Here is a 19938-nt window from a genome sequence, read left to right as displayed (position 1 = left end):
TGATGGTAATTAGAATTTCCATCACTTTATACATCATGTGACTTAAAATGCCAGTTCCAGTTACCATATTATCCTTCTCATCTTTCCCATTACTTTCTTCTATTGGTATCTTAAGATTATTATATCATTTTGTGTTTGTTATGTACACTGAGAGCTTATGCACAAATTCCTTATGTGTCCAATCACACTTGGCCAATAAAGAACATTCTATAGCCATTCTATATCATTAAGTGTTTTCTCTGGTGGGACCGGTCTATCAGGGCAACCCGGTCTATCCAAATATGGGACAGAGCATACTGCTTCCGCTTCCGCCTTTCAGCCCCTATCCAGGAGCCTTTGCAGGCAGTCGCCTTTGTGACAAACTATTTCGTGTTAAATTTAAATTTACCGACAAATTTCATACCGGCTCCCTTTATTTCTTTGTCTTTAAATTTAACATGTTCTATATCATTGTTAAGCAAATCACCATAGGTCATTAAGCAAGGACCTCACATGATTGTGATTTCAGACTCTTTGTTGGCTTCCCCATTGACTTTGCTTAGGGGGAGCCTGCAGGGAAAGTCACAATCATGTATTGCAAGACCCTGATAGGGTCAGAAATTGTGGCCTATTGCCAAGCATCCAGATCATAATCATGCGCCCACAGGGGTGTTGCAACAGCCAAAACTTTGAAGACTTGTCATAAGTATCAATTTGTTCAGTGCTCTCACATGTTTGAATGGTCACTGAGGGAATGGATATTAAACAAGGACCACCGGTATTTGGATAGTTTCTGCTACAATAGCTATGTTCATCTTGTTTCTTCAACAATTACTGTACACATCAACTGAATCAGCAAACTTGCTATCTTCCTGTCTGAATGCTTTTATTTGACTGATATTAAAAAAAAATGTTAGAACACATATCGGGAAATAACTGTTTTCCAGGGCTACTAGTCAATTGAGGAAACTGTCTTATTTATTGCAATGGTTAGAGGTTTACTCTAATTTTAAGTCACTTACAATTTAAATATGTTAAATTAACCCTGTTTTTTTAAAAAAAGAAAAAGAAAATGAATGGCAATGACACTTCAAAGAAATTTCTCCTTACAGATTTCCCAACTAATTATTACAGGGTTTATCAGATGAAAGACGTTTTAGAACTGTTTCATTAGGCAACACTGATATTGCTATCAGCCACTGGGTTTCTTATTTGCATTAGGAAAACTTTCATTTTGTTTCCCATTAGGCTAAAACTTTGTAGACAAGAATTACTGATAGTTCAATACAAAATAGATAATAAGAACAACCACCCTCAGGATGAATGAGAACAGATTCTCACCATCTTGTTGGGTTGGCCTTTAAGGTGTGATTGTTTTACCCAATTCAGTGACAATAAGACAACAAACTCAGCTCTTAATGTGATAGAAGTTATATACTGTTTCTCACATTCTGCAGAAGTCCATGTAATGTATGCATTGAGTAGTAGCCCTGGGCCTTTCTTGGGCATAGATCCTTCTTTGTGTATCAAGATCACTGCAAGTAGCCACAAATTGTTTTGTATCCTGAAAAATGCAATGAATTAGTACAAGATACTCTGTGTATGTATGGGTCTAGTTCACACAGAGATTAAAAAATGGTGGAAAAAGGGGCACATATCCAAGGCTCATTAGCTACCCCACTGTACAAAATATATGCACAAACTACATGTTCCATGTGAACCAGCTCTGCAAATATGATCAATGTGATTTTTACTGTTTATGTGTGCACAGTGAAATTGAAAAGATTGTACATCCAAAAGCATGTTTTCATTGGGGGAAAAAAAGGAAAAGAATGGTAAAAGTTTTGCAATTAGGTTTTTTAGAACACCTGCACATTGGCCACATGAATATTGCTATATGCTTGTGGCAAAATATCATCATTTTTTGAGCTGTACAAAAACTCAGTGCTTTGCCTATAATAATTTGAAATGTTCATAAAGGTAGCATGGACAAGACCAGACATTAACTAAACTCTTATGCATTTACAGGGGGGGGGGAATGTCTTTCCAAGAATTTAAGAGAGACGTATTGATTGAATTCACCAGGAATGTTTTCTCTAAAAGCTCCTTCATCTAAAGCAGGGGTCTCCAACCTTGGCAACTTTAAGCCTGGCGGACTTCAACTCCTCAGTTGGCTGGGGAATTCTGGGAGTTGAAGTCCGCCAGGCTTAAAGTTGCCAAGATTGCCCTGATCTAAAGGAATAAAACCTATAAAACAGATACATGCTGTTACACCGATAATTAATAAAATAATTTAAAGACACATATATATTATGTCAACAGAACAGAAAGGTGTTATTTCTGCAACGTTTTGGGTCCCATACATCTTTTGATAAAGAGAAAATATATTATGGCTAACCTTTCCATCTTGTTTATTAAATTTCAAGCAACTAATTCCTATGGTGTATTAAAATGCAAATATTTCAGTAATTTCCTTTCTGTAGGATCCCACTTTTTAAAAAGAAGTAGATGCTTTTCTGTAGTCATCACACATTTAGAAATATAGATATACAAAATAGTAAAATGATCCAATTTAAATCTTTAATATAAAAATAGCAGCACAAAACTCCTTTTCAAAGTAAGTTTATTGTGAACAATCAAAATTTCGGTTCAATTATCACCTGCATTGTATCAACATATCTCCCTACTTTTGGGATATATATATATATATATATATATATATATATATATATATATATATATATATATATTCATAAACTTTTGTGATAAGAAATACTAAGTAAGAAAAAAGTATTCAAAGGGTTAACTTGTTCAGGAAAAAAAAGAAATAAGTTTTTTACACTATGTCTTCTTCAGTTCAAAATCCAGCTTTGAGACTGAGGAAGGCTCCCAAAACACAAGAAGTAATTAAGAGGTCCTTTCAACCAGTAGCAGTTTGATTACCAATGACTCGGAGGATCTCTTTATGGATGCTTGGCTCTTGAGTGTTTATGCTTGTATCGCCTACTTGGCCATCTTCATAGCTAAACAAAAAGAGAAAGTATATAGAAAGAAGTGTTTAATATTTTGAACCCATCCAAAGTATGATAGATAAATTCAAATTTCATCCTTTCTGCATGTAGCTTTTATTTTTGTTATCTTCTATTAGCGAAGAAAAGGGAAGATGTAACGTCTGATTTCTACTTGTAACTATTGACGAAACTGGAAAACAGAGAAGCAAGGTATTATTACATCACAAATGCTTGTTACTTTGCTAAAGAATGTGGCAGTAGAGTCTGCAGGTTTTATCAGGATACCATGAAGAAGCGGACTGAAGGGAGAAATTATCAGCAGTTATCCCAAAGGCTGTTCCAATGATTCTTGCCTTGACAATGAAGCAATGCTGGAGTAAGAGTTCTAGTATGAATGGGGTACCTTTATAGACTTATCGTTTTCTATCATTCTGGTCAATGTTACTGGGGATATTTCCCAGGTTTCTCTCTGTTGCTTCTTGGCCAGTATGATTCTATTGAGATCTTTGATTGCCATTGGTCTTAACCAGGAAGATAGAAGAAGATTAGAGTAACAACGTTTTAACAGCATATGATGATAAACTTTTTTCTCCTTAAAAAGAAATATTAATCTATCTCTGGACTAATAGGAGCAAGGTAACTCAAATGGTTAGGATACTGGGTTGACAAACGTTCAAGATCCAAATGCTACTATATGGCAGGGTGAACATGTAATTGCAAGTAGATTGTTAGGTACCACTTCAGTGGGCACATTAATGAGGACCTGAAACTGGGCATCCCCCGGGCAATGGAGATGTCACTGGCTAATCCTTTTAACCTGGAAGTGCCTTAGTTGGTTCTGACTTGAACACAAGCTAGCGACTGGACTAAGCACTCCTAACTGACATTATTCTATGTACATTATTGTAAATATATGGATTTTTAATGTTGTAGTCCTGGGGCGCTTCTTTTACAATGTATTAAACTTCCAAGGAACTTGTGCAAAATGCAGAGAATTGATATTGTAGTTGTAGTTCTAATTGTTATTGTCTTGTTATTTTAGTTCTAACTGGGTTCTAATGATCCATATTTTGCCTCATTTCCATATTCACCGAAAAATATTCTGTATTTAATATTGCCAAGAAAGATCATTAGTGGCAGCTATGTCAATTAAAAATTATTGAAAAGTTTCTGAAATAATTGAGTCTTTTGAGAAAGTTTAAATTAAATTAAAAGTATGGAGGGACTGGAAGATTCCTAGCAGAGGTATACATCAAATTTAGATGCACTCTTGAGCTCTTGTATCACCATTAGCATTTTTAATCCTACCATAAATCTGAGAGTTCAGAGCAGCTTGCACAAGCATATCCTCAGTACAGTAACTTTGCAAAATATGTTAGCACAGAGAGAAAGGATGACAGAGCAACCGAGGTTCATATTTAAATAAGAACATGAAGCAGGAACCCCTTGATCCAAGTCAGTATCTTAATCGTTAAAAGTTACAAATAATTTCATCCTTTTAAAGAATCAAAATATAAAGGAGAACTCAACTAACATTTTTTGTACCATTTTCCATTCAATTGGACTTCAATTCAATTCATGGAAATTTCTCTTATTTTGTAGTTATAGTTATTTGGTGTTTTCCTGGGGAGGGGGGGAGAGACTCAAATTTCAGATTGGACTCTTGCTCAGTCAAATCAGAAGCATCTCTTTAGGTTAATTTTTTCTAAATACACAATTGGCTCAATGAAAAATTTGGCTAAGGGTTTTGTTTTTTTTTTGTTGGTAGGCAAAAAAGTGTTTTAAATGGAAGGCACTGTGGCTAGATGTTAAAAGTATAATGAAAACCAGATAGCATTCTGCATGTTTTAGCATAAAAAATAAAACTTCAATTCAGTACAAATAAATTCAACTGAAAGACCGCAGTACGTACACAAAGAAGAATCTCGTACACACATGATCAGTGTTGGGAACTACCCATATCTCCCCATGTTTGTGCAGATCCGGTGAAGTTATCACTAAAAAGAAAGAGAGAGATTTGGGGGAATGGTTAATATTTGATGATTTGATGTACTCAACATAAAATATATTCTAAATTCTAAATAAGAGGTCTGATTATCAGAATCTGACATTCATTGACTTTATTAATTGCAGCCAAGACTCTTATGGGTGAATGTCAACTTTGTAAACATCAACATTAAAGGCCAATGTAATTTGTCACTAGCTTAATTACATCATGTAAAAAGCCCGCCTGGTGAAATGGTTAAGGCACCAGACTGAAAACTGGAAAACAATACGTTCTAAGTCCATTTGAGGAACAAAGCTAGCTGGGTCACCTTGGGCCAGTCACTCTCTGTCAACCCTAGGAATAAGGCTATGACAAACCACTTCTAAAATCTTGCCAAGAAAACTGCAGGGTATTTGTCCAGGCAATCACAAGGACTCTACCAAAGCAGCAATAATAATAGCAACCATGGCAATACCTAACAGACCTGAATTAATCTCAAAAAAGCTAAGAAGGAACAGAACTGGTCATTGGTCGGTTCAGAGACCACTGGGAAATGCCACAGCAACAGACTAGGCTGGGAAGTTGAAAAAAGAAAGGAGTGATAAAGCACTACTGATTAAAAAACAACTATAAAGAAATATTTAGATAATCCATAGGAGTTGATTTGAGGAAGTTGTTGTTATTATTAATGCTACATAGCAGAATGAAAATAATTAACCAGATGACAAAAAGGACCTAATTCTACATGGTTGCTATTTTTAATTGTCTCAGAATATCGGTAGGTCTATATAGTTTCAGAGAAAAATAGAAAGGATACTCTGCAGGATGCCAGCCGTCCAGTTATTATTTTTAATTAAATAAACTGCAACAAATGAGGACAGGCAGATGGCATGGAAGAAATCAAGGATTAATGTTTCCATTAATGCTCAGATGTACCATGCTGGAGACCTCAAAACTAACAACTGGATAGGTTATTGAACACAGTATTTCCTGTGAAATAATAAAATCTTTAACGTAAGTCTTATCTAATGATTAAAATAGCATAAAGAAAATAATTAAAATTAATCTGCTACAGAATCATAGATCCGGAAGGGTCCACTGCAGAATCAGAGAGCTGAAAGGGCCACAGCTCAGTCCAATCATAAGCTCAGTCCAAGAACTGAAATCAAAGCTTGCCAGGATTCTGCTTGAAGAAACAAAGTCAAGACTCTGGGAAATTGTCGTTATGAACTTTTTTTTCCTTTTTTTTTAAAAAAAGATTTTCAATTAGTATCTGCTTTCTTGTATTTAAATCCTTTATTCCATGTTCTGCATTCTGGAATGGAATGCCTTCTGGAATGAGTTTGATTTTTTTGTGTATGTGTGTGACTTCCTTTCAGGTATTTGGTAAAAGGCTATATAACTGACTTTTGGTTCTGGTGGCTCAGAAACCCCCAATCCAGAGGTGAAATGCTACCGGTTCGGACCGGTTCAGGCAAACCAGTAGTAAAAAATGCTACCAGTTTGGGCGAACCGGTATTTCCGATGATCAGCTGGGCGACGATCAGCTGTGACCCGTGATTTATATTAGCTAGAATTCTCAGATTTCCTGCTTTCTAGCTAATCTAAATCACGTGGCACAGTGGATTCCCCCCACCCCTCACTGTTCTACTTACCTTTGCAGACTTGGAAGGCTTCATAATGTTCCTTTTTTAGCGCTGTGCGGGCACGTACTCAATAACGTACTCACAAGAACCGGTAGCAGACTTCAGAGGATTTCACCCCTGCCCCAATCCTTCAGTCTCTTTTATGGGTCATACTACAGTTTCAAGTTTCTGATTGCAGGCACTCCTCGACTTATGGCTGGTCGGAGTTAACAGTAGACTCTTCCCAAAAAAGCTATTTACAACTCAATATTGCAACGTCCCCCTGCTGCCCTGTGGTCACTTCGGGCACTTGGTAAAGATGGCAATTGGCTCACCATTCTAGCTATCTGCAGCATCCCAAAGTTGCGTGACCACAATTTTCAATGTTTTGTGCTAGTTTCTGACATTTATGTCCAATTTCCAGCAAAAAATGTCCATTGGTATTTGCTTAATGACCATGGGGTTTGCTTAATGACCAATGCAAAAAATGACGTAAAGTTAGGTCCAGTTGCAGTTTAATGACCGTAATTCTGGGCTCAACTGCAGTTGTAACATGAGGACTACCTGTATTATCAATTTCTATGAATTCTTAAAAGCGTGGTGGGCAGAACTGGGCAAAATATTGAGGCAATATATTAAAAGAAAGCAATAACTTGTTAAAGAGTACATTAATAATGTACTTATGAGCACTTTTTGATATTGCACCTGACCTTCCTGGTTAGATCAAACATTGCTGTAAACATTTCCCTAATTGTACTTCTACTTTCTGTCCTGAATTTTCCTTTCTTCTTTTCATGGTATGTAGGATGTAGCAGATATACCAAAACACAAGTATAAATAAAAGATTGTAAACCTCGAATAAGTTATACATAAAAATACAATCAACTAAAATAAAAAAAAAATGTGTTTTAAAAACAAGTAAGTTAAAATCAGCAAAATCATCAATGAACTTTTTATGTAGTTCAAGATAACTGCAAGGAAATCAAATAGAATTCAGCTATTTATTATTATTATTATTATTATTATTATTATTATTATTATTATTATTATTATTATTATTATTATTATTATTATTTCAAAAATGCTTACCTTCACATAAGGCTATGCATTTTAAGTTTCGGCTTTGCAAAAATTGGGACTGCTGCCCCTTTTTTTGTAACTGTGAAAGAAAAGAAATATTGGAAGTGTTATATCAAATATTTTTAAAAAGCTTTCATGAATTATTCTTGCCGGTAATACTGATATAATCTCTGTAGTCAAAACCACAATCATTTGTTATATTAGTCATAACTGTCCATTCAGGACCTTGATCCAATAATACAGGTAATTTCTGCAGGCATTATGAAGCCTGAATAGTTTCCTTTAAGGAATGATTTTTCATCTGATGGGCCAGTAAAAGCTTCTGAAATGAGATTGTATCTGCTAGGAGCATTTATATGTATGTAAATAAAATTCCCTTCTCATGTCCTTTACCAGAGGCCTGGGAATTTGGGAGTTCTGCATGATATCTTAGCTGTTCCTAGTACTGCATTCTTCTGGATGTTCTGGGGTTATTCCTGGGATCTGTTGGACCCACTCTCCCAGTTTACGAGTCAAAGCCCTGAGAATTCATACCACCACAGGGACCACTTTGGTCTTGACTTCATACATCCACTCTAGTTCCTCCTTCAGCCCAGTGGTGAAATCCAGCCGGATTTATCTGGCTTGTGCGAGCCGGTAGGGCTGGCGGTGGGAGGCTCTGCCCACCCACTGGGACGTCATTAAGTCCCATTTTGACCCACAATAAGAAGGCTCTGCACATGTGCAGAAGAGGCGCATGCGTGCTCACATTTCTGATCCGGTAGCAAAGGTAAGTGCATTTCACCGCTGCTTCAGACCCTGGTACTTCTCCAGCTTCTCATACTCCTTCATTCTATGTTGCTGTCCCTTAGCACCACTACATCTATTACCACTGTTGTCTTTTGGTCCTTTTGTCTACTGCCACAATTGTCTGGTTGACTGGTCAGTACCTGCCTGTCTGCCTGGAACTGTTATCCGTTGTGACTTTCTGGACTTAAGAAGACCTAGCCCATACACTGTGCAGATGTTCCTATATATAATGCCAGTTGCTTGGTTGTGCTGCTCACTGCCTTTATCTTACACCCTGCCACTATGTCTCCAAGGCCTCTCTGCGGCTTAGTTCTGCCTAAGCACCAAATCCATAGAAGACCTCTGCTTAGTGCTTAGTGCCTGTTCTTGGGCTGCTCCTGCCACCCAAACACAGGATAAATTAACTCTAATTATCTATGGAATTGTATGAATGGATGTGTCAGCTGCATCACTAGCTGCCAAATGTCTTTCTAAATCAAAATATATTAGCAGGTAGAATAAGAATAGAAGGACAGCACACACACAAAAATTATGATACGTCCTTGTCAAATATTAATGCATTGGCTTTCTGGATCGGTCCTTCCCTGTATGAGTCACCCAATGTGAACAAGGATGCTCTGGGGGTAGATTACCATTGTATCTCGCACCTGCCTTCAGCAAGGAGAGCCATAAAAAAGAAAAAGAAAAAAGAAAATGTATTTTTGAAGTGCTTCATATATTTCTTTACCTGTAATACACTGCTGCTCTTACTGCTTGAAGCAGGCTCATCTTTAGCTGATACCTTCTGCTGTTTCTTGTTCATCCCTAAAGACATTGGATTTACATCAGACATAGTGGTGCGTGAAATACTGTATTAGATGTTCCACTTCATATACAGAATGCAGACAGGTATTAATGCCATTGCTGATTCTCATTTCCAGCAGCCTATAGTTTAGTAGTTACCGTATTTTTTGCATTACAAGACACACCTTACCATAAGACACACCTAGGTTTAGAGGAGGAAAACAAGAAAAAAAATATTTGGAGCGCTGAATATGGAGCAGCAGTGTAGTGAGGGCAGGAGGTGGAGCCTGGGAGGACCATAGATAGGTATCCTCTCATGTACCAGCTCTGCCTATTGACTCATGCACTGCGGAAAAGAGACAGAAGAGGCGGGCAATGACAAAGAGAAGAGGCGGGGTTCAGCACTGTAAAAGGACCCTGCCGTGGCAGCCCGGATGCTATTCACCAAAGGACTGGCACCCGTCCACTCGACCCTGGAGGTAATACACTTCTGTCTGTGGTCTGGGATGCAATATTCACTCCATAAGACGCACAAACATTTCCACCCACTTTTGGGGGGAAAAGTGTGTCTTATGGAGCAAAAAATATGGTAAGTACATTTATGCAGGCAACAATAATGACCCAATCATACAGCATTCTAAAACCCACTTCTGTTTCTGATAAATAATGGGAAGTTGCATGCTGAGTTGAGGTTAAAAATGAGTCAAAACTGAGTTTCATATCAGCTGAGCCAATCTTAAGTTTATGTAGAAAGATGGCTAAACTGCAGGATACATACAATGCTAGCCTAGCTAATATTTTTTTTGGTGCAACCTGGATGAAATTTACTACCTGCCTTAAAAGACAAATGCTATTACTGCCCACTGCATCTTCTTTTGGAGCTAAATATATAATTTTTAGAGAGGGACATATTTCTGTATCTTGTCTTTTGTATCAAACGTGTCAGGAGTCTCAGGAGTAAAATACTTCCTCAGATTTTGAGAACTACAGTTTTTAGCTAAAATGGCCAATAGTGAGGGATGTTGGGAATTGTAGTCCAGCAAACATTTGGAATCTCAAAAATTCCTCATTTCTACTGATATTCTTGAGAGAGTAGAAGACAATTTGACATTTCTTAATTACAGCTAGAAGGTTAAATGTAATTAGTAAGGAAGTAAAACTTGTGTGAGCAGACCCCTTGAGGAATCTGGATCTTAATTTATCCAAGCAGCTCATGAGGATATAGAGGGCAAGCAGAATAACAAATGAATAACGTTGGTGCATGTAGATAAATGACATGGCTCATGAAAACTGAGAGATTATCTAGTGCCTACTCTGTTAGCTTCAGACTCCTGTTAGATTAATAAAGAACAGCCTTACTTATATTTTACCTGCTGTATTTATTTCAGTACATTCGATGTATGAAAGGTACCATCTACTGAACAAGAAATAGTTTCTGTATTCCACTTGGGAATTCAGCTACTTTAATGTTTCTCGCTCTCAGCAACTTTAAGATGTGTAGACATCAACTTCCAGAATTCTCCAGCCAGCAATGTGCTGAATTCTAGGAATTGAAGTCCACACATTTAAAGTTGCTGAAGCTGAGAGACACTCAGCTACTTGACCATCTTTCTTCTATCTTATGCATGTTTTTTGTTCCTGCCTAAACTCTGGCATGTTGCATATGTAGAATAAAGCCAGAATGGCCTTATTTGACAGATAAAATTTAGAAATTTAGACATTTATTTATTTTTATTTATTAAATTTATATGCCTCCCGTCTTGCCCAGAGGTGACTATTATTTACTTTTCCACTCCCTGTATCCCCCCCACATGAACAAAGGGATTAATATACATCACCTGAGTAACCAAAAGATATGCTTGACAATGGACTAAGGTAAATACCACTTCCAAACATTGCACCATGGAGCTGAAAGTTGAAATAAACAAAAAGCTAGTGAATTCTTCAGTTGTTGCATTTTATCAAAGATAAAACTCGGAATGTGGTTCTTATGCTAATCTAAGACCAGTTTTGGCTGGTGGATATATTTGAATTTACAAAAGGCTTGTTATGTTGGCCTCGGCCAATCACAAAGCCTCCATTTATCAGAAAGCAAGGATGATGAGGTTCTACTCAAACACCCACGCGCACCATCTGACCTCTCAAGATGCTCTATATTGCCTCAACTTTTACAGCACAAGTTGATGGAAATGATGGCTACTCTATGTGCTATTTGTTGAATGTGTTTTTACTTTACGATATTATGTTGAAATGTTAAGATGTTATGTTTCAGGGATTTGTGCTTTTGTTTGATTACACCGACTTGCCTAAAAATATTGATGAAATAAATAAATAATAGAGGAATGGGCAGGCCCTTTTTACTTAAGTCTTTGTTACTTTTCCAGATGGTTCTCTAATCCATAACAAAACTCAAGAGAGTGAAAAGGGTATCCAGTTCCTGGCAAGTTGGGCTCCTGTTAGTATGAGCAAATTCAAGGATTCCAGGTAATAATAACAGTGATGATATCAACCTGATAATCATCTTTTCATTCTATGATATTCTACGAAACTGTAGATTATGTAGGAGAAAATCAGGCTGGGCACAAGGGAGGGGTCAAATGTGTCATCAGTCATGAGTCTCGTTGAGCCCACAAGAGATCTATCTAAGTCCAGCCCACCTTGAATTCCTTCTATTCTTATCTCCCGCTAATTTCCCTTGGCTGTTAGTAGTTCAGATTCTTGTAGTGAGCTTAATCTTACAATTAATTTTTATACCCATTTGAACTGCCTGGATCTCCTGATTTTCCTGGAGCTTGACAGGTTAGGCCTCTGTGCCTTTCAAAATACGTTTATATATTTGCTTTTACTTTTCACTTCATTACCTGCAGCCTTGTATTGGAAGCAACCACTAAGCCATTCCTCAGGATCGAGTGCCAGTTTTCAATGTGCGATCCACTTAAATACAAAAGACAAGACAAGCAGAAATCAAAGTAAGGAAAGCATTATAATTAAAAAGCATTACCAATGAAATTAGAATGGATCTGTGTTGTAATCTCTGTTACTTGGTAAGACAAGGAATCAATGATATCTTTATTTCTATTTGTAATACTTACTGAAATGCAAAGGTACTTCCATAAAGAGTTTTAGCAGCTCTGAAATTGGACTCTTTGGCTGGTGGACTGCTGAGCAGAAGAAACTGGTGTGGGGTGTGCATAAATTTCAATTGCTATAGAAGAACAAAAGCAGAAGAGGGGAGTTTTATATCTATAACAGTTTGACATTCTCATGTACTTGTTAATTTTTTCGTTATACCGTGATTCAGGACACAGAATAATGGATTTAGATCAAAGGTAGGCAGATTACATTTCAGTTTTTAGAAAAACTTTGAAAGTGGAACCAATCACAGAGAGAGTGGGTTATAAAGCCCCTTTCCCTGGGCATGTTCAAAAAAGGCATCTGTCTTGGACATTTAATTTGAATCCTGCACTGAGCAAGGTCTTTGCTTAAGTAGCCCCTTCCAACTCTAATTCTATGATAGTAAGAGATTAGATAATCATTTGTCTGAAATGCTATAGGGTTTCCTGCTTAAGCAGGGGGTTGGACCTCCAAAGTCCTTTCCAACTTTATTATTTTCTTCTCTTCTATTCATTAGCCATAGACTTTGATATGCCAAGGCCAAACGGTGTAAAAATTATTTTTGAAAACTACACAATCTTAAATTGGAATTTGATCTTGAAAAAATAAGGAGTTAATCCTTCCTATAGCCCATACATTTACCTGGACTGAACTCTTGACTCTGCACAGATACTGTTTCTTCCAAAGAATCAAAATATCATCAATACAAATTATTTTTATGCATATTTTTATGCATTTTATTGCATAAAAAATGGAAACTGTTTTCAAACCAATAAGAGATGCTAATGGTTCTAAACAGATTGCAACTAAAAATCGGGGAGAAAGTTTTTTTCCTATATGCGATCATAGTAACCTGGTTTTTCCAACAGTATGAATGAATGAAAGAGCCTGTAGTACAGTGGACTAAAGCACTGTAATTAACATCTGCTGCTTGCAATTACTGCAAGTTCAAATCTCACCAGGCTCAAGGTTGACTCAGCCTTCCATCCTTTCAAAGGTAGGTAAAATGAGGACCCAGATTGTGGGGGCAATAAGCTAACTTTGTATAAATATACAAAAGTATGAAGGCTATTGCTTAACACATTGTAAGCCACACTGAGTCTCTGGAGAAGGGCGGCATATAAATTTTTAAAAAAAAAGAATGAATGAATGATGTTATAGAATCTGGTGACAAAACACCCACAGGGAAACCATAAGATCTGACAACAATGAATCCAATTGGTTGAGCTACAATCTAAGAATGCTTCTGAGGAATCAACCAGAGAGGAGACTTTCCGCTTCCTATCTCCTTTTCTCTGGAATAATTTCTCTCCAGAATTAAATCAGCATTAATTCCAGTTTAAATAAATATTGGGGAAAAGAAATGCCTCAACATTGAGAAAAAATTATATAGTTTCATTGATGATCAATAATTATACCATTTTTGTTTGTCTTAGTTTACAATGTATAATTTATACTGGTTTCATTACTTTGTACAAACTGCATATATTCTGTGTTGTAAATTATATTGAAAGGTTGTTGACAAATAATCAAATGATTATGGCTGTTAAGGTACATAAAGAACTTCCTTGGAACTTATCAAGTATTCCAGAGTTTTCTAAACTTTTCTTATTTTTTTCTAGAAATAATTTTGGATATTTCTATTTGGCTATTAGAGCTTTCCCCAGTGTTAGTACCTCTTTCTGAAATTTTTGCAAAAGCAAGGTTTATCTGGAGGATCTATGGATGGAAGGTTGTAATGGCATATCTTATTGAGGTTGGTTGTCAAGGCATATTTTTCTAGACTTAAAGGATTTCCTAGGCCAAACAGTTCATTCTTAAAATTTGATATAGATATATTCAGCCAATCTTATTTTATATATAATCAAATGCTGAGCCAATCGTATCTTAGATAATCCAGCAGCATTGAAACACAGAAAAAGTTAAGCATGTAAATCCTTATAATTGTTTGTAGGGAAATTTGCTTTCTTTGAAAAAGCATACTATCCTAATTTTGACCATTGTTCTTAAATCTAAGAAATATGCATCAGTTTCAGCCTGATGATCTCCATATACAACTACTCCCATTACCTCTAGCTAATGAACAGAACCATCATTGAATAGTTGTATTTTTTAAAAGGTAAAGGCACAGAAAAGCAAAATCTACTGGTTGATAAACTAAAAACCGTATTCTTCCAAAATCCAACTTGCTCTTAACATTAAACTTACCCTGTTCACAGGTAGCTTCACAATATGTGATCTATTACTGGAAATAACCCTGAAATAGAAAATATGTGAAACAAAATAAATCAGTTTTTCATGCTAGCCCTGAACGCCAAAAAAGTACTGTTGGGATTCTTTATTCCATTTTCCTTGTGTTTATATAGAGAAACTCAACTATTGCAAGGTATATTTTGTCCCCCATGGTAAGCCTAGTTATTTGTATCAATCAAGTAGGAATTGAGAATTTACCAAAACTATAGTAAGTCACAAAATAAAATGTACCCTGTTGAATTCAAGGAACCTATCTTAGAGTTCAAAATAAAATGTACTCTGTTTTCTGATGAATTAAAGGAATCTATGTCATTTTAATTATTTTTAATCAATATTTACAATGGAAGGGTACAATCCATCTTCAATTAACTCAGCGTAAATTTCATCCTTTCTGCCTATCCCCATCCAAGATATAATGTTATGAATTCTTGCTTTGTGTTACAATGCCCACATGACCATTCAATGCCCCAGTCCCTCATACCGGCAAGAATGATAAATTTAGAAGTTATACATGATTTTTCTATTATACCATATAATGTCATAACGCATTGGGCTGATACTATCTTAGATAGGAAGAACAAATTTGTTCTTCAGTTTAAGGAAATTGCACATCAAGATAACAAGATATAAGATAACTAGGGCCTTATCATAATATTTCAAAAGTGCTCTGAATGTATTAAATAGACGGCATATAAATCTATGTAAGATCTTTACCACTGTAGTAGAGGATGCGCAAGTGAGTCTTGTTTGTCCATCTGCTTCTTTATTTCTAAATAAGGTGCCTATGAAATAATAACAGTACAATTATCAACTAAAAGATATGCTGCGACTAGATACAAGCCAGTGTTGATTCTAGTAATTCTACTAATCCAAGAAATTGTAGAACAGTTTAGAAAGTTACCTAAAGAAAAAGCTATCACTTTGAAAGGACCCGAGTCTCTTTTGTGTCAAGCTCAGCTTCTAGTGACCCCATGGGCATATTCATGCAATTTCTTTGGTAACAACAAAAAAAATAAATGTCACTGTCACCTTCTGGAGGTTTTTCGGGCTTCTTAAAGATTTTTTTGGGTAATTTCCCACTCAAATACTAAGTAATATTCAGCTGCATTTTTTCAAAATTCAACTGATTTTTTTGTGACTGATAGACTTTGGATGAATTATATATAGTTCAAAACTCTAGCAACAGTAGCACATTTTCTTATAAAACTGCATCCCGTCACTGGTTTCTGGGATTCTTTCCCAACTATCTCTTACAAGACATTTGCTGCCCAATGCAGCCTGTTCTCTGTAGATATTTTAAGATTTTTTTTTGAACCTGCTTATGCTATCCTTCTTTTTCAGTGGTCCCCTAAGCCAGAGATCCCCAAACCCTGGGGCTGCGGTCCACTACCAGGCCATGGCCTGTTTGAAACCTGCCCGTGAGCAAACGCGCAAACATAAAGCTCCACTTCTGCGAGTGGAAAGTCCTTGCACTTGTGCATGAAGCTCCACTTGCACAAATGGTGCCCCCCCTTCACGTGAGTTGAGTTTTGCACACAAGCACAAATGCCCTCTGCTCAAGTGCTCTCCACTCGCACAAGTGGAGCTTCATGCATAAACACAAGTGCCTGCTGCTTGTATGAGTGGAGCTTTTGAGTTGAAATTTGATCTTTACTATGCCCCTTATGAGTATAATTCACACTTACCCACAAACATCAGTGAAATATTACTTCGTTTAAAAAATTACATTATTGAATGTAATGATCATTGAAAATCCTCTTTGAGAAGCCCATCATAGTGATTCATTCCCAGTGATACCCCATGACCTTCTCACTTTAGCAGTCTTTGTAAAAACACCACATTTTACAGTTTGACTGACTGATATCCCTTCACAAAAGCTTTAATAAAAAAGTAGAGATACTACTGATAGTAAACAAAGCATGTTTAAAGAGAGACATTTGATGAAATGTTGACATGACTGCAATGTTTGCCAGTCAATATAATTAATACACCTTATGTTTTCATGAGCACAAGGTTGCATGTCCTCAAGCCTGCTCTTCCTCCTAGGTGGCCATGAGGTCAGAGGTATTTGCTTTCTATTTTATAGTAAAAAGACTTCTTTATTAGATACAAACTGGGAAGAATAATTGTTTCTGTAAGCAATGGTTAAACATAGCTTGTTTGATCCTGGCTGGTTTGCAAAGTAGTATCCCCATTCCTCAGTTAAAATCTTTGTCTAAAATTGACAAAGATATCCTCAGATGATGACGACCCTTGGTTAGTTTAAGATCAGATGTTGATTATCTCTTTGTCCTATCTATGCTGAAACATGAAAGAGATGCTTGAGTTTGCTCGTAAATGTGAGCTAGAAGCATGGTTGAACTTCAAGATAAATTGGCGCATTGTGGAGACTATTCACAGCAATTTTATGCAGAATGCTTTCCAAGCAGATAATATATATTTCTTAAAAACTGGTGTCAAAATGCAAGGATCAATAAAATACAATAGGTTCTATCCAGGTATACATCTTTGTAAGTCTCACCAATAATGCTATCTCAAAATCCTATAAAATGCTATTTAACATGTCCCTGAATAAGATAAACTGGAGAATGGGGAGATAGAGAGAGAAGATAAATTTCTATCACATCGGGAAGAAGAATTTTCTGACATAGCTTCTGTAGTACCAGCAGACTTATAAAGCTGCTTCTTATTCCAACTCAAATGTTCTGTTCAAGGAATGTGCCTCTTCCTAATTTTTAAAATATTGTCCATCCCCTTGCAACTCCTGAGCTGTAAGCTGCTGTATTCAGAAGGGTGCATTTTTAGGGAACTGGGGTTTACCATGGCAAGAAGGGCCGATAAATCTGCACATTCACAGATATGTACCGTGACCCAATTTTAAACCTTGAGTGAATGTCACCACATTTTAGTACATCATTTTGATTGCCCAATCTGAAGAGACACATCAAATTTAGCTTCAGCAGAACTTTCGGATAGAGTCACAATGTAGCCCTCTTTCCATCTTCAAATGCTTTCCTGTTTCACTTAAGTGAACAAGCTTTTACTTGCAAAACCATCAGTGTCATTGCAGCAGATTGTCACAAATCTGTATTTTTCCCTTGGCAGTTTGCTTTGGCTTGTTCCTAAGAATGCACACGAATTTAGAAATAAACACACAAAAATACAGAAAGGTGCTGCTGGTCAGTGCTGTATTCCCCAGACAGGGGAACAATCTATTTACTCTCACGCAGTCCTGCCCCTATTTTGAATGAAAAGTTCCTTGTAACGGCCTATGATATCGATGGCAACATTCAAGCTTGATCTGTCCGTGTTGTGGTTCACTGATTTTATCTTGCAACTTGTTATCTACACAAAGATTATTTTGATAGGCTTTCCTGGCACAGCTCTAGTAAAACAATGCTAAAAACTAATCAACAGATGTTATCATGTATTAATACTTTAGAGCGCAACAATTAATTTACTTATTTATTATGCCTACCTGCGTCATTTCTCTTATGGAAGTAATGCTATCCAATGCTTTCATGACCCGGTCATAATTCTTCTTCTATGGTGAAAGAAATGAAAGATTACTTTTCTCTTTTGCATGTTTTAAAGTATATTAAGTATATCTCTTATAACAGGGGTGTCAAACTCAAGGCCTGGGGGCCTGGTCAGGTCTGTGGGGTGCTTAGATCTGGCCTGCGGAGCCACCTTGGAAACAGTAAAGGACAGGCCCACGGTGCCTCTGCCAGTGAAAATGGAGGTCATTTTCGCTGGCAGACAGTGGTGGGATTCAGCCAGTTCGCACCACTTTGGAAGAACCGGTTGTTAACTTTCTGAGCAGTTTGGCAAACTGGTTGTTGGAAGAAATTATTATGGCAGAGAACTGGTTGTTAAATTACTTGAATCCCACCACTGCTGGCAGAGGATTACAAAAGGCCGTCCCAGCCAAAAGTGGAGATTGGGAACGCAGGCAGCCCCCCCCCCCGCCCCCCCAAGCTCTGTTTTCACTGGCAGAGGGTTGCAGGAAGTCATCCCAGCTAAAAACAGAGTTCGGGAGCCTGTTTTCACTTGCAGAGCTCTTGGGCCACCAGAGGTACCCCTGACACAAGTGACGTCGAACTAGCCACGCCCGCCCTGGCGTCCCAAAGTCAAACACAACCCTGATGTGACCCCCATTGAAATCGAGTTTGATACCCCTGTCTTATAATTATAAAATTGGGAAGATCTATTTAGTTCCTGAATCCAAGCCTCTGCGGTATGCAGGCATTCAAATCAAGGAATCCATAGCAGATAACTATCTAAACTCCCTGCTGGAATATATCTTGTGAAAGGAAGCCCATGACTTTTCTGAATAATTGGGTTTCACTGTCACTGTAGTTATCATAACAATTACCGATAATTTTATATAGAAGATGAAACTTATAATCCCTACACCATTACAAGATCTAACTATATCAAAATGTTGTACACGTAACATCATCATGCAAATAATGCAACTGACATACTCATGTCAACTGTTGTCACGATATCTGAATCAAACACATCAACTGCATCATTTACACAAAGACAAATGGTGATGCATTTTCCCACTCTTGCTCTCCCTACAATCAGTAAGATACTGTTTGAAATGACATGCAGAGTTACTGCTACTTTTCAATGCTTTAAAATCCATTACTGATTGTATATCAAAAACCTATCTAAAACTCCACCTGTTATCCACACAGTATGCCTATCAACCAATTGTTGTAGCCCAAAACATATGGAGATTATCTGCCTCTCCCAAACAGATGATATTCAGATGTTTTGAACTCACACTATTCCTAACAACTGGTAATGTGAACCTGGGCTGATAATCCTAGTGTGAAACATCTAAAACCAGACTGAAAAAAATAGTTGGGCATCAAAACGAGTGGTAGCTAATAATGTGTGTTTGGTTTAGAAATAAAAATGAATGTGAATATGTATAAAGTCATTTTTTTTCCTGTATCCAACTCTATCTTAAAGTAATGATTTGGGTAATTAATTACTGTAGTTATTCAGAACTAGATTACTATAGGTATATGTTTGAAATCATTCAAATAGCTCAGATATAGGGCATATTTTTGCTCTGAAATTTTAGTTAGAATGATTTTATGTCTTACAAATGTCTTTGCTTGATATCTTAAAGTGCAGACGTAAGAATGAACTAAGCCATAATGTGGTTTGCTTGGTTTTGGTTTATTGTATTGTATGAACCCAGTTACCAAAATATGTAAACTATGGCTTAATACACATCAGAAAATATCTAGTTTAAGCAACAAACCACTTTATAGCTATAACTTTATGAGTGAACTGA

At 36.8% G+C, this 19938-nt stretch overlaps 1 protein-coding gene across 1 annotated transcript in view; it reads right to left on the bottom strand.

Annotated features, from left to right (window-relative positions):
- Positions 1–2755: 2755 nt before the first annotated feature.
- PARP8 (poly(ADP-ribose) polymerase family member 8) overlaps positions 2756–19938 on the bottom strand; it is a 192857-nt gene continuing 175674 nt past the window's right edge. The window contains exons 18-27 of the mRNA XM_034440846.3: positions 18100–18165; positions 15336–15403; positions 14577–14625; positions 12347–12459; positions 12116–12188; positions 11093–11162; positions 9199–9275; positions 7692–7761; positions 4903–4987; positions 2756–3002 (exon numbers count right to left, since the gene is read on the bottom strand). Coding sequence (XP_034296737.1) covers positions 2900–3002; positions 4903–4987; positions 7692–7761; positions 9199–9275; positions 11093–11162; positions 12116–12188; positions 12347–12459; positions 14577–14625; positions 15336–15403; positions 18100–18165 — 774 coding nt within the window. The 3' untranslated portion in view covers positions 2756–2899. The remainder of the gene's footprint in view (positions 3003–4902; positions 4988–7691; positions 7762–9198; positions 9276–11092; positions 11163–12115; positions 12189–12346; positions 12460–14576; positions 14626–15335; positions 15404–18099; positions 18166–19938) is intronic.

This window comes from Pantherophis guttatus, chromosome 2 (genome assembly GCF_059756535.1).
Source record: "Pantherophis guttatus breed Tessera chromosome 2, ASM5975653v1, whole genome shotgun sequence".
NCBI classification, from domain to species: domain Eukaryota; kingdom Metazoa; phylum Chordata; class Lepidosauria; order Squamata; family Colubridae; genus Pantherophis; species Pantherophis guttatus.
This window is presented reverse-complemented; position numbering and strand designations above follow the sequence as displayed.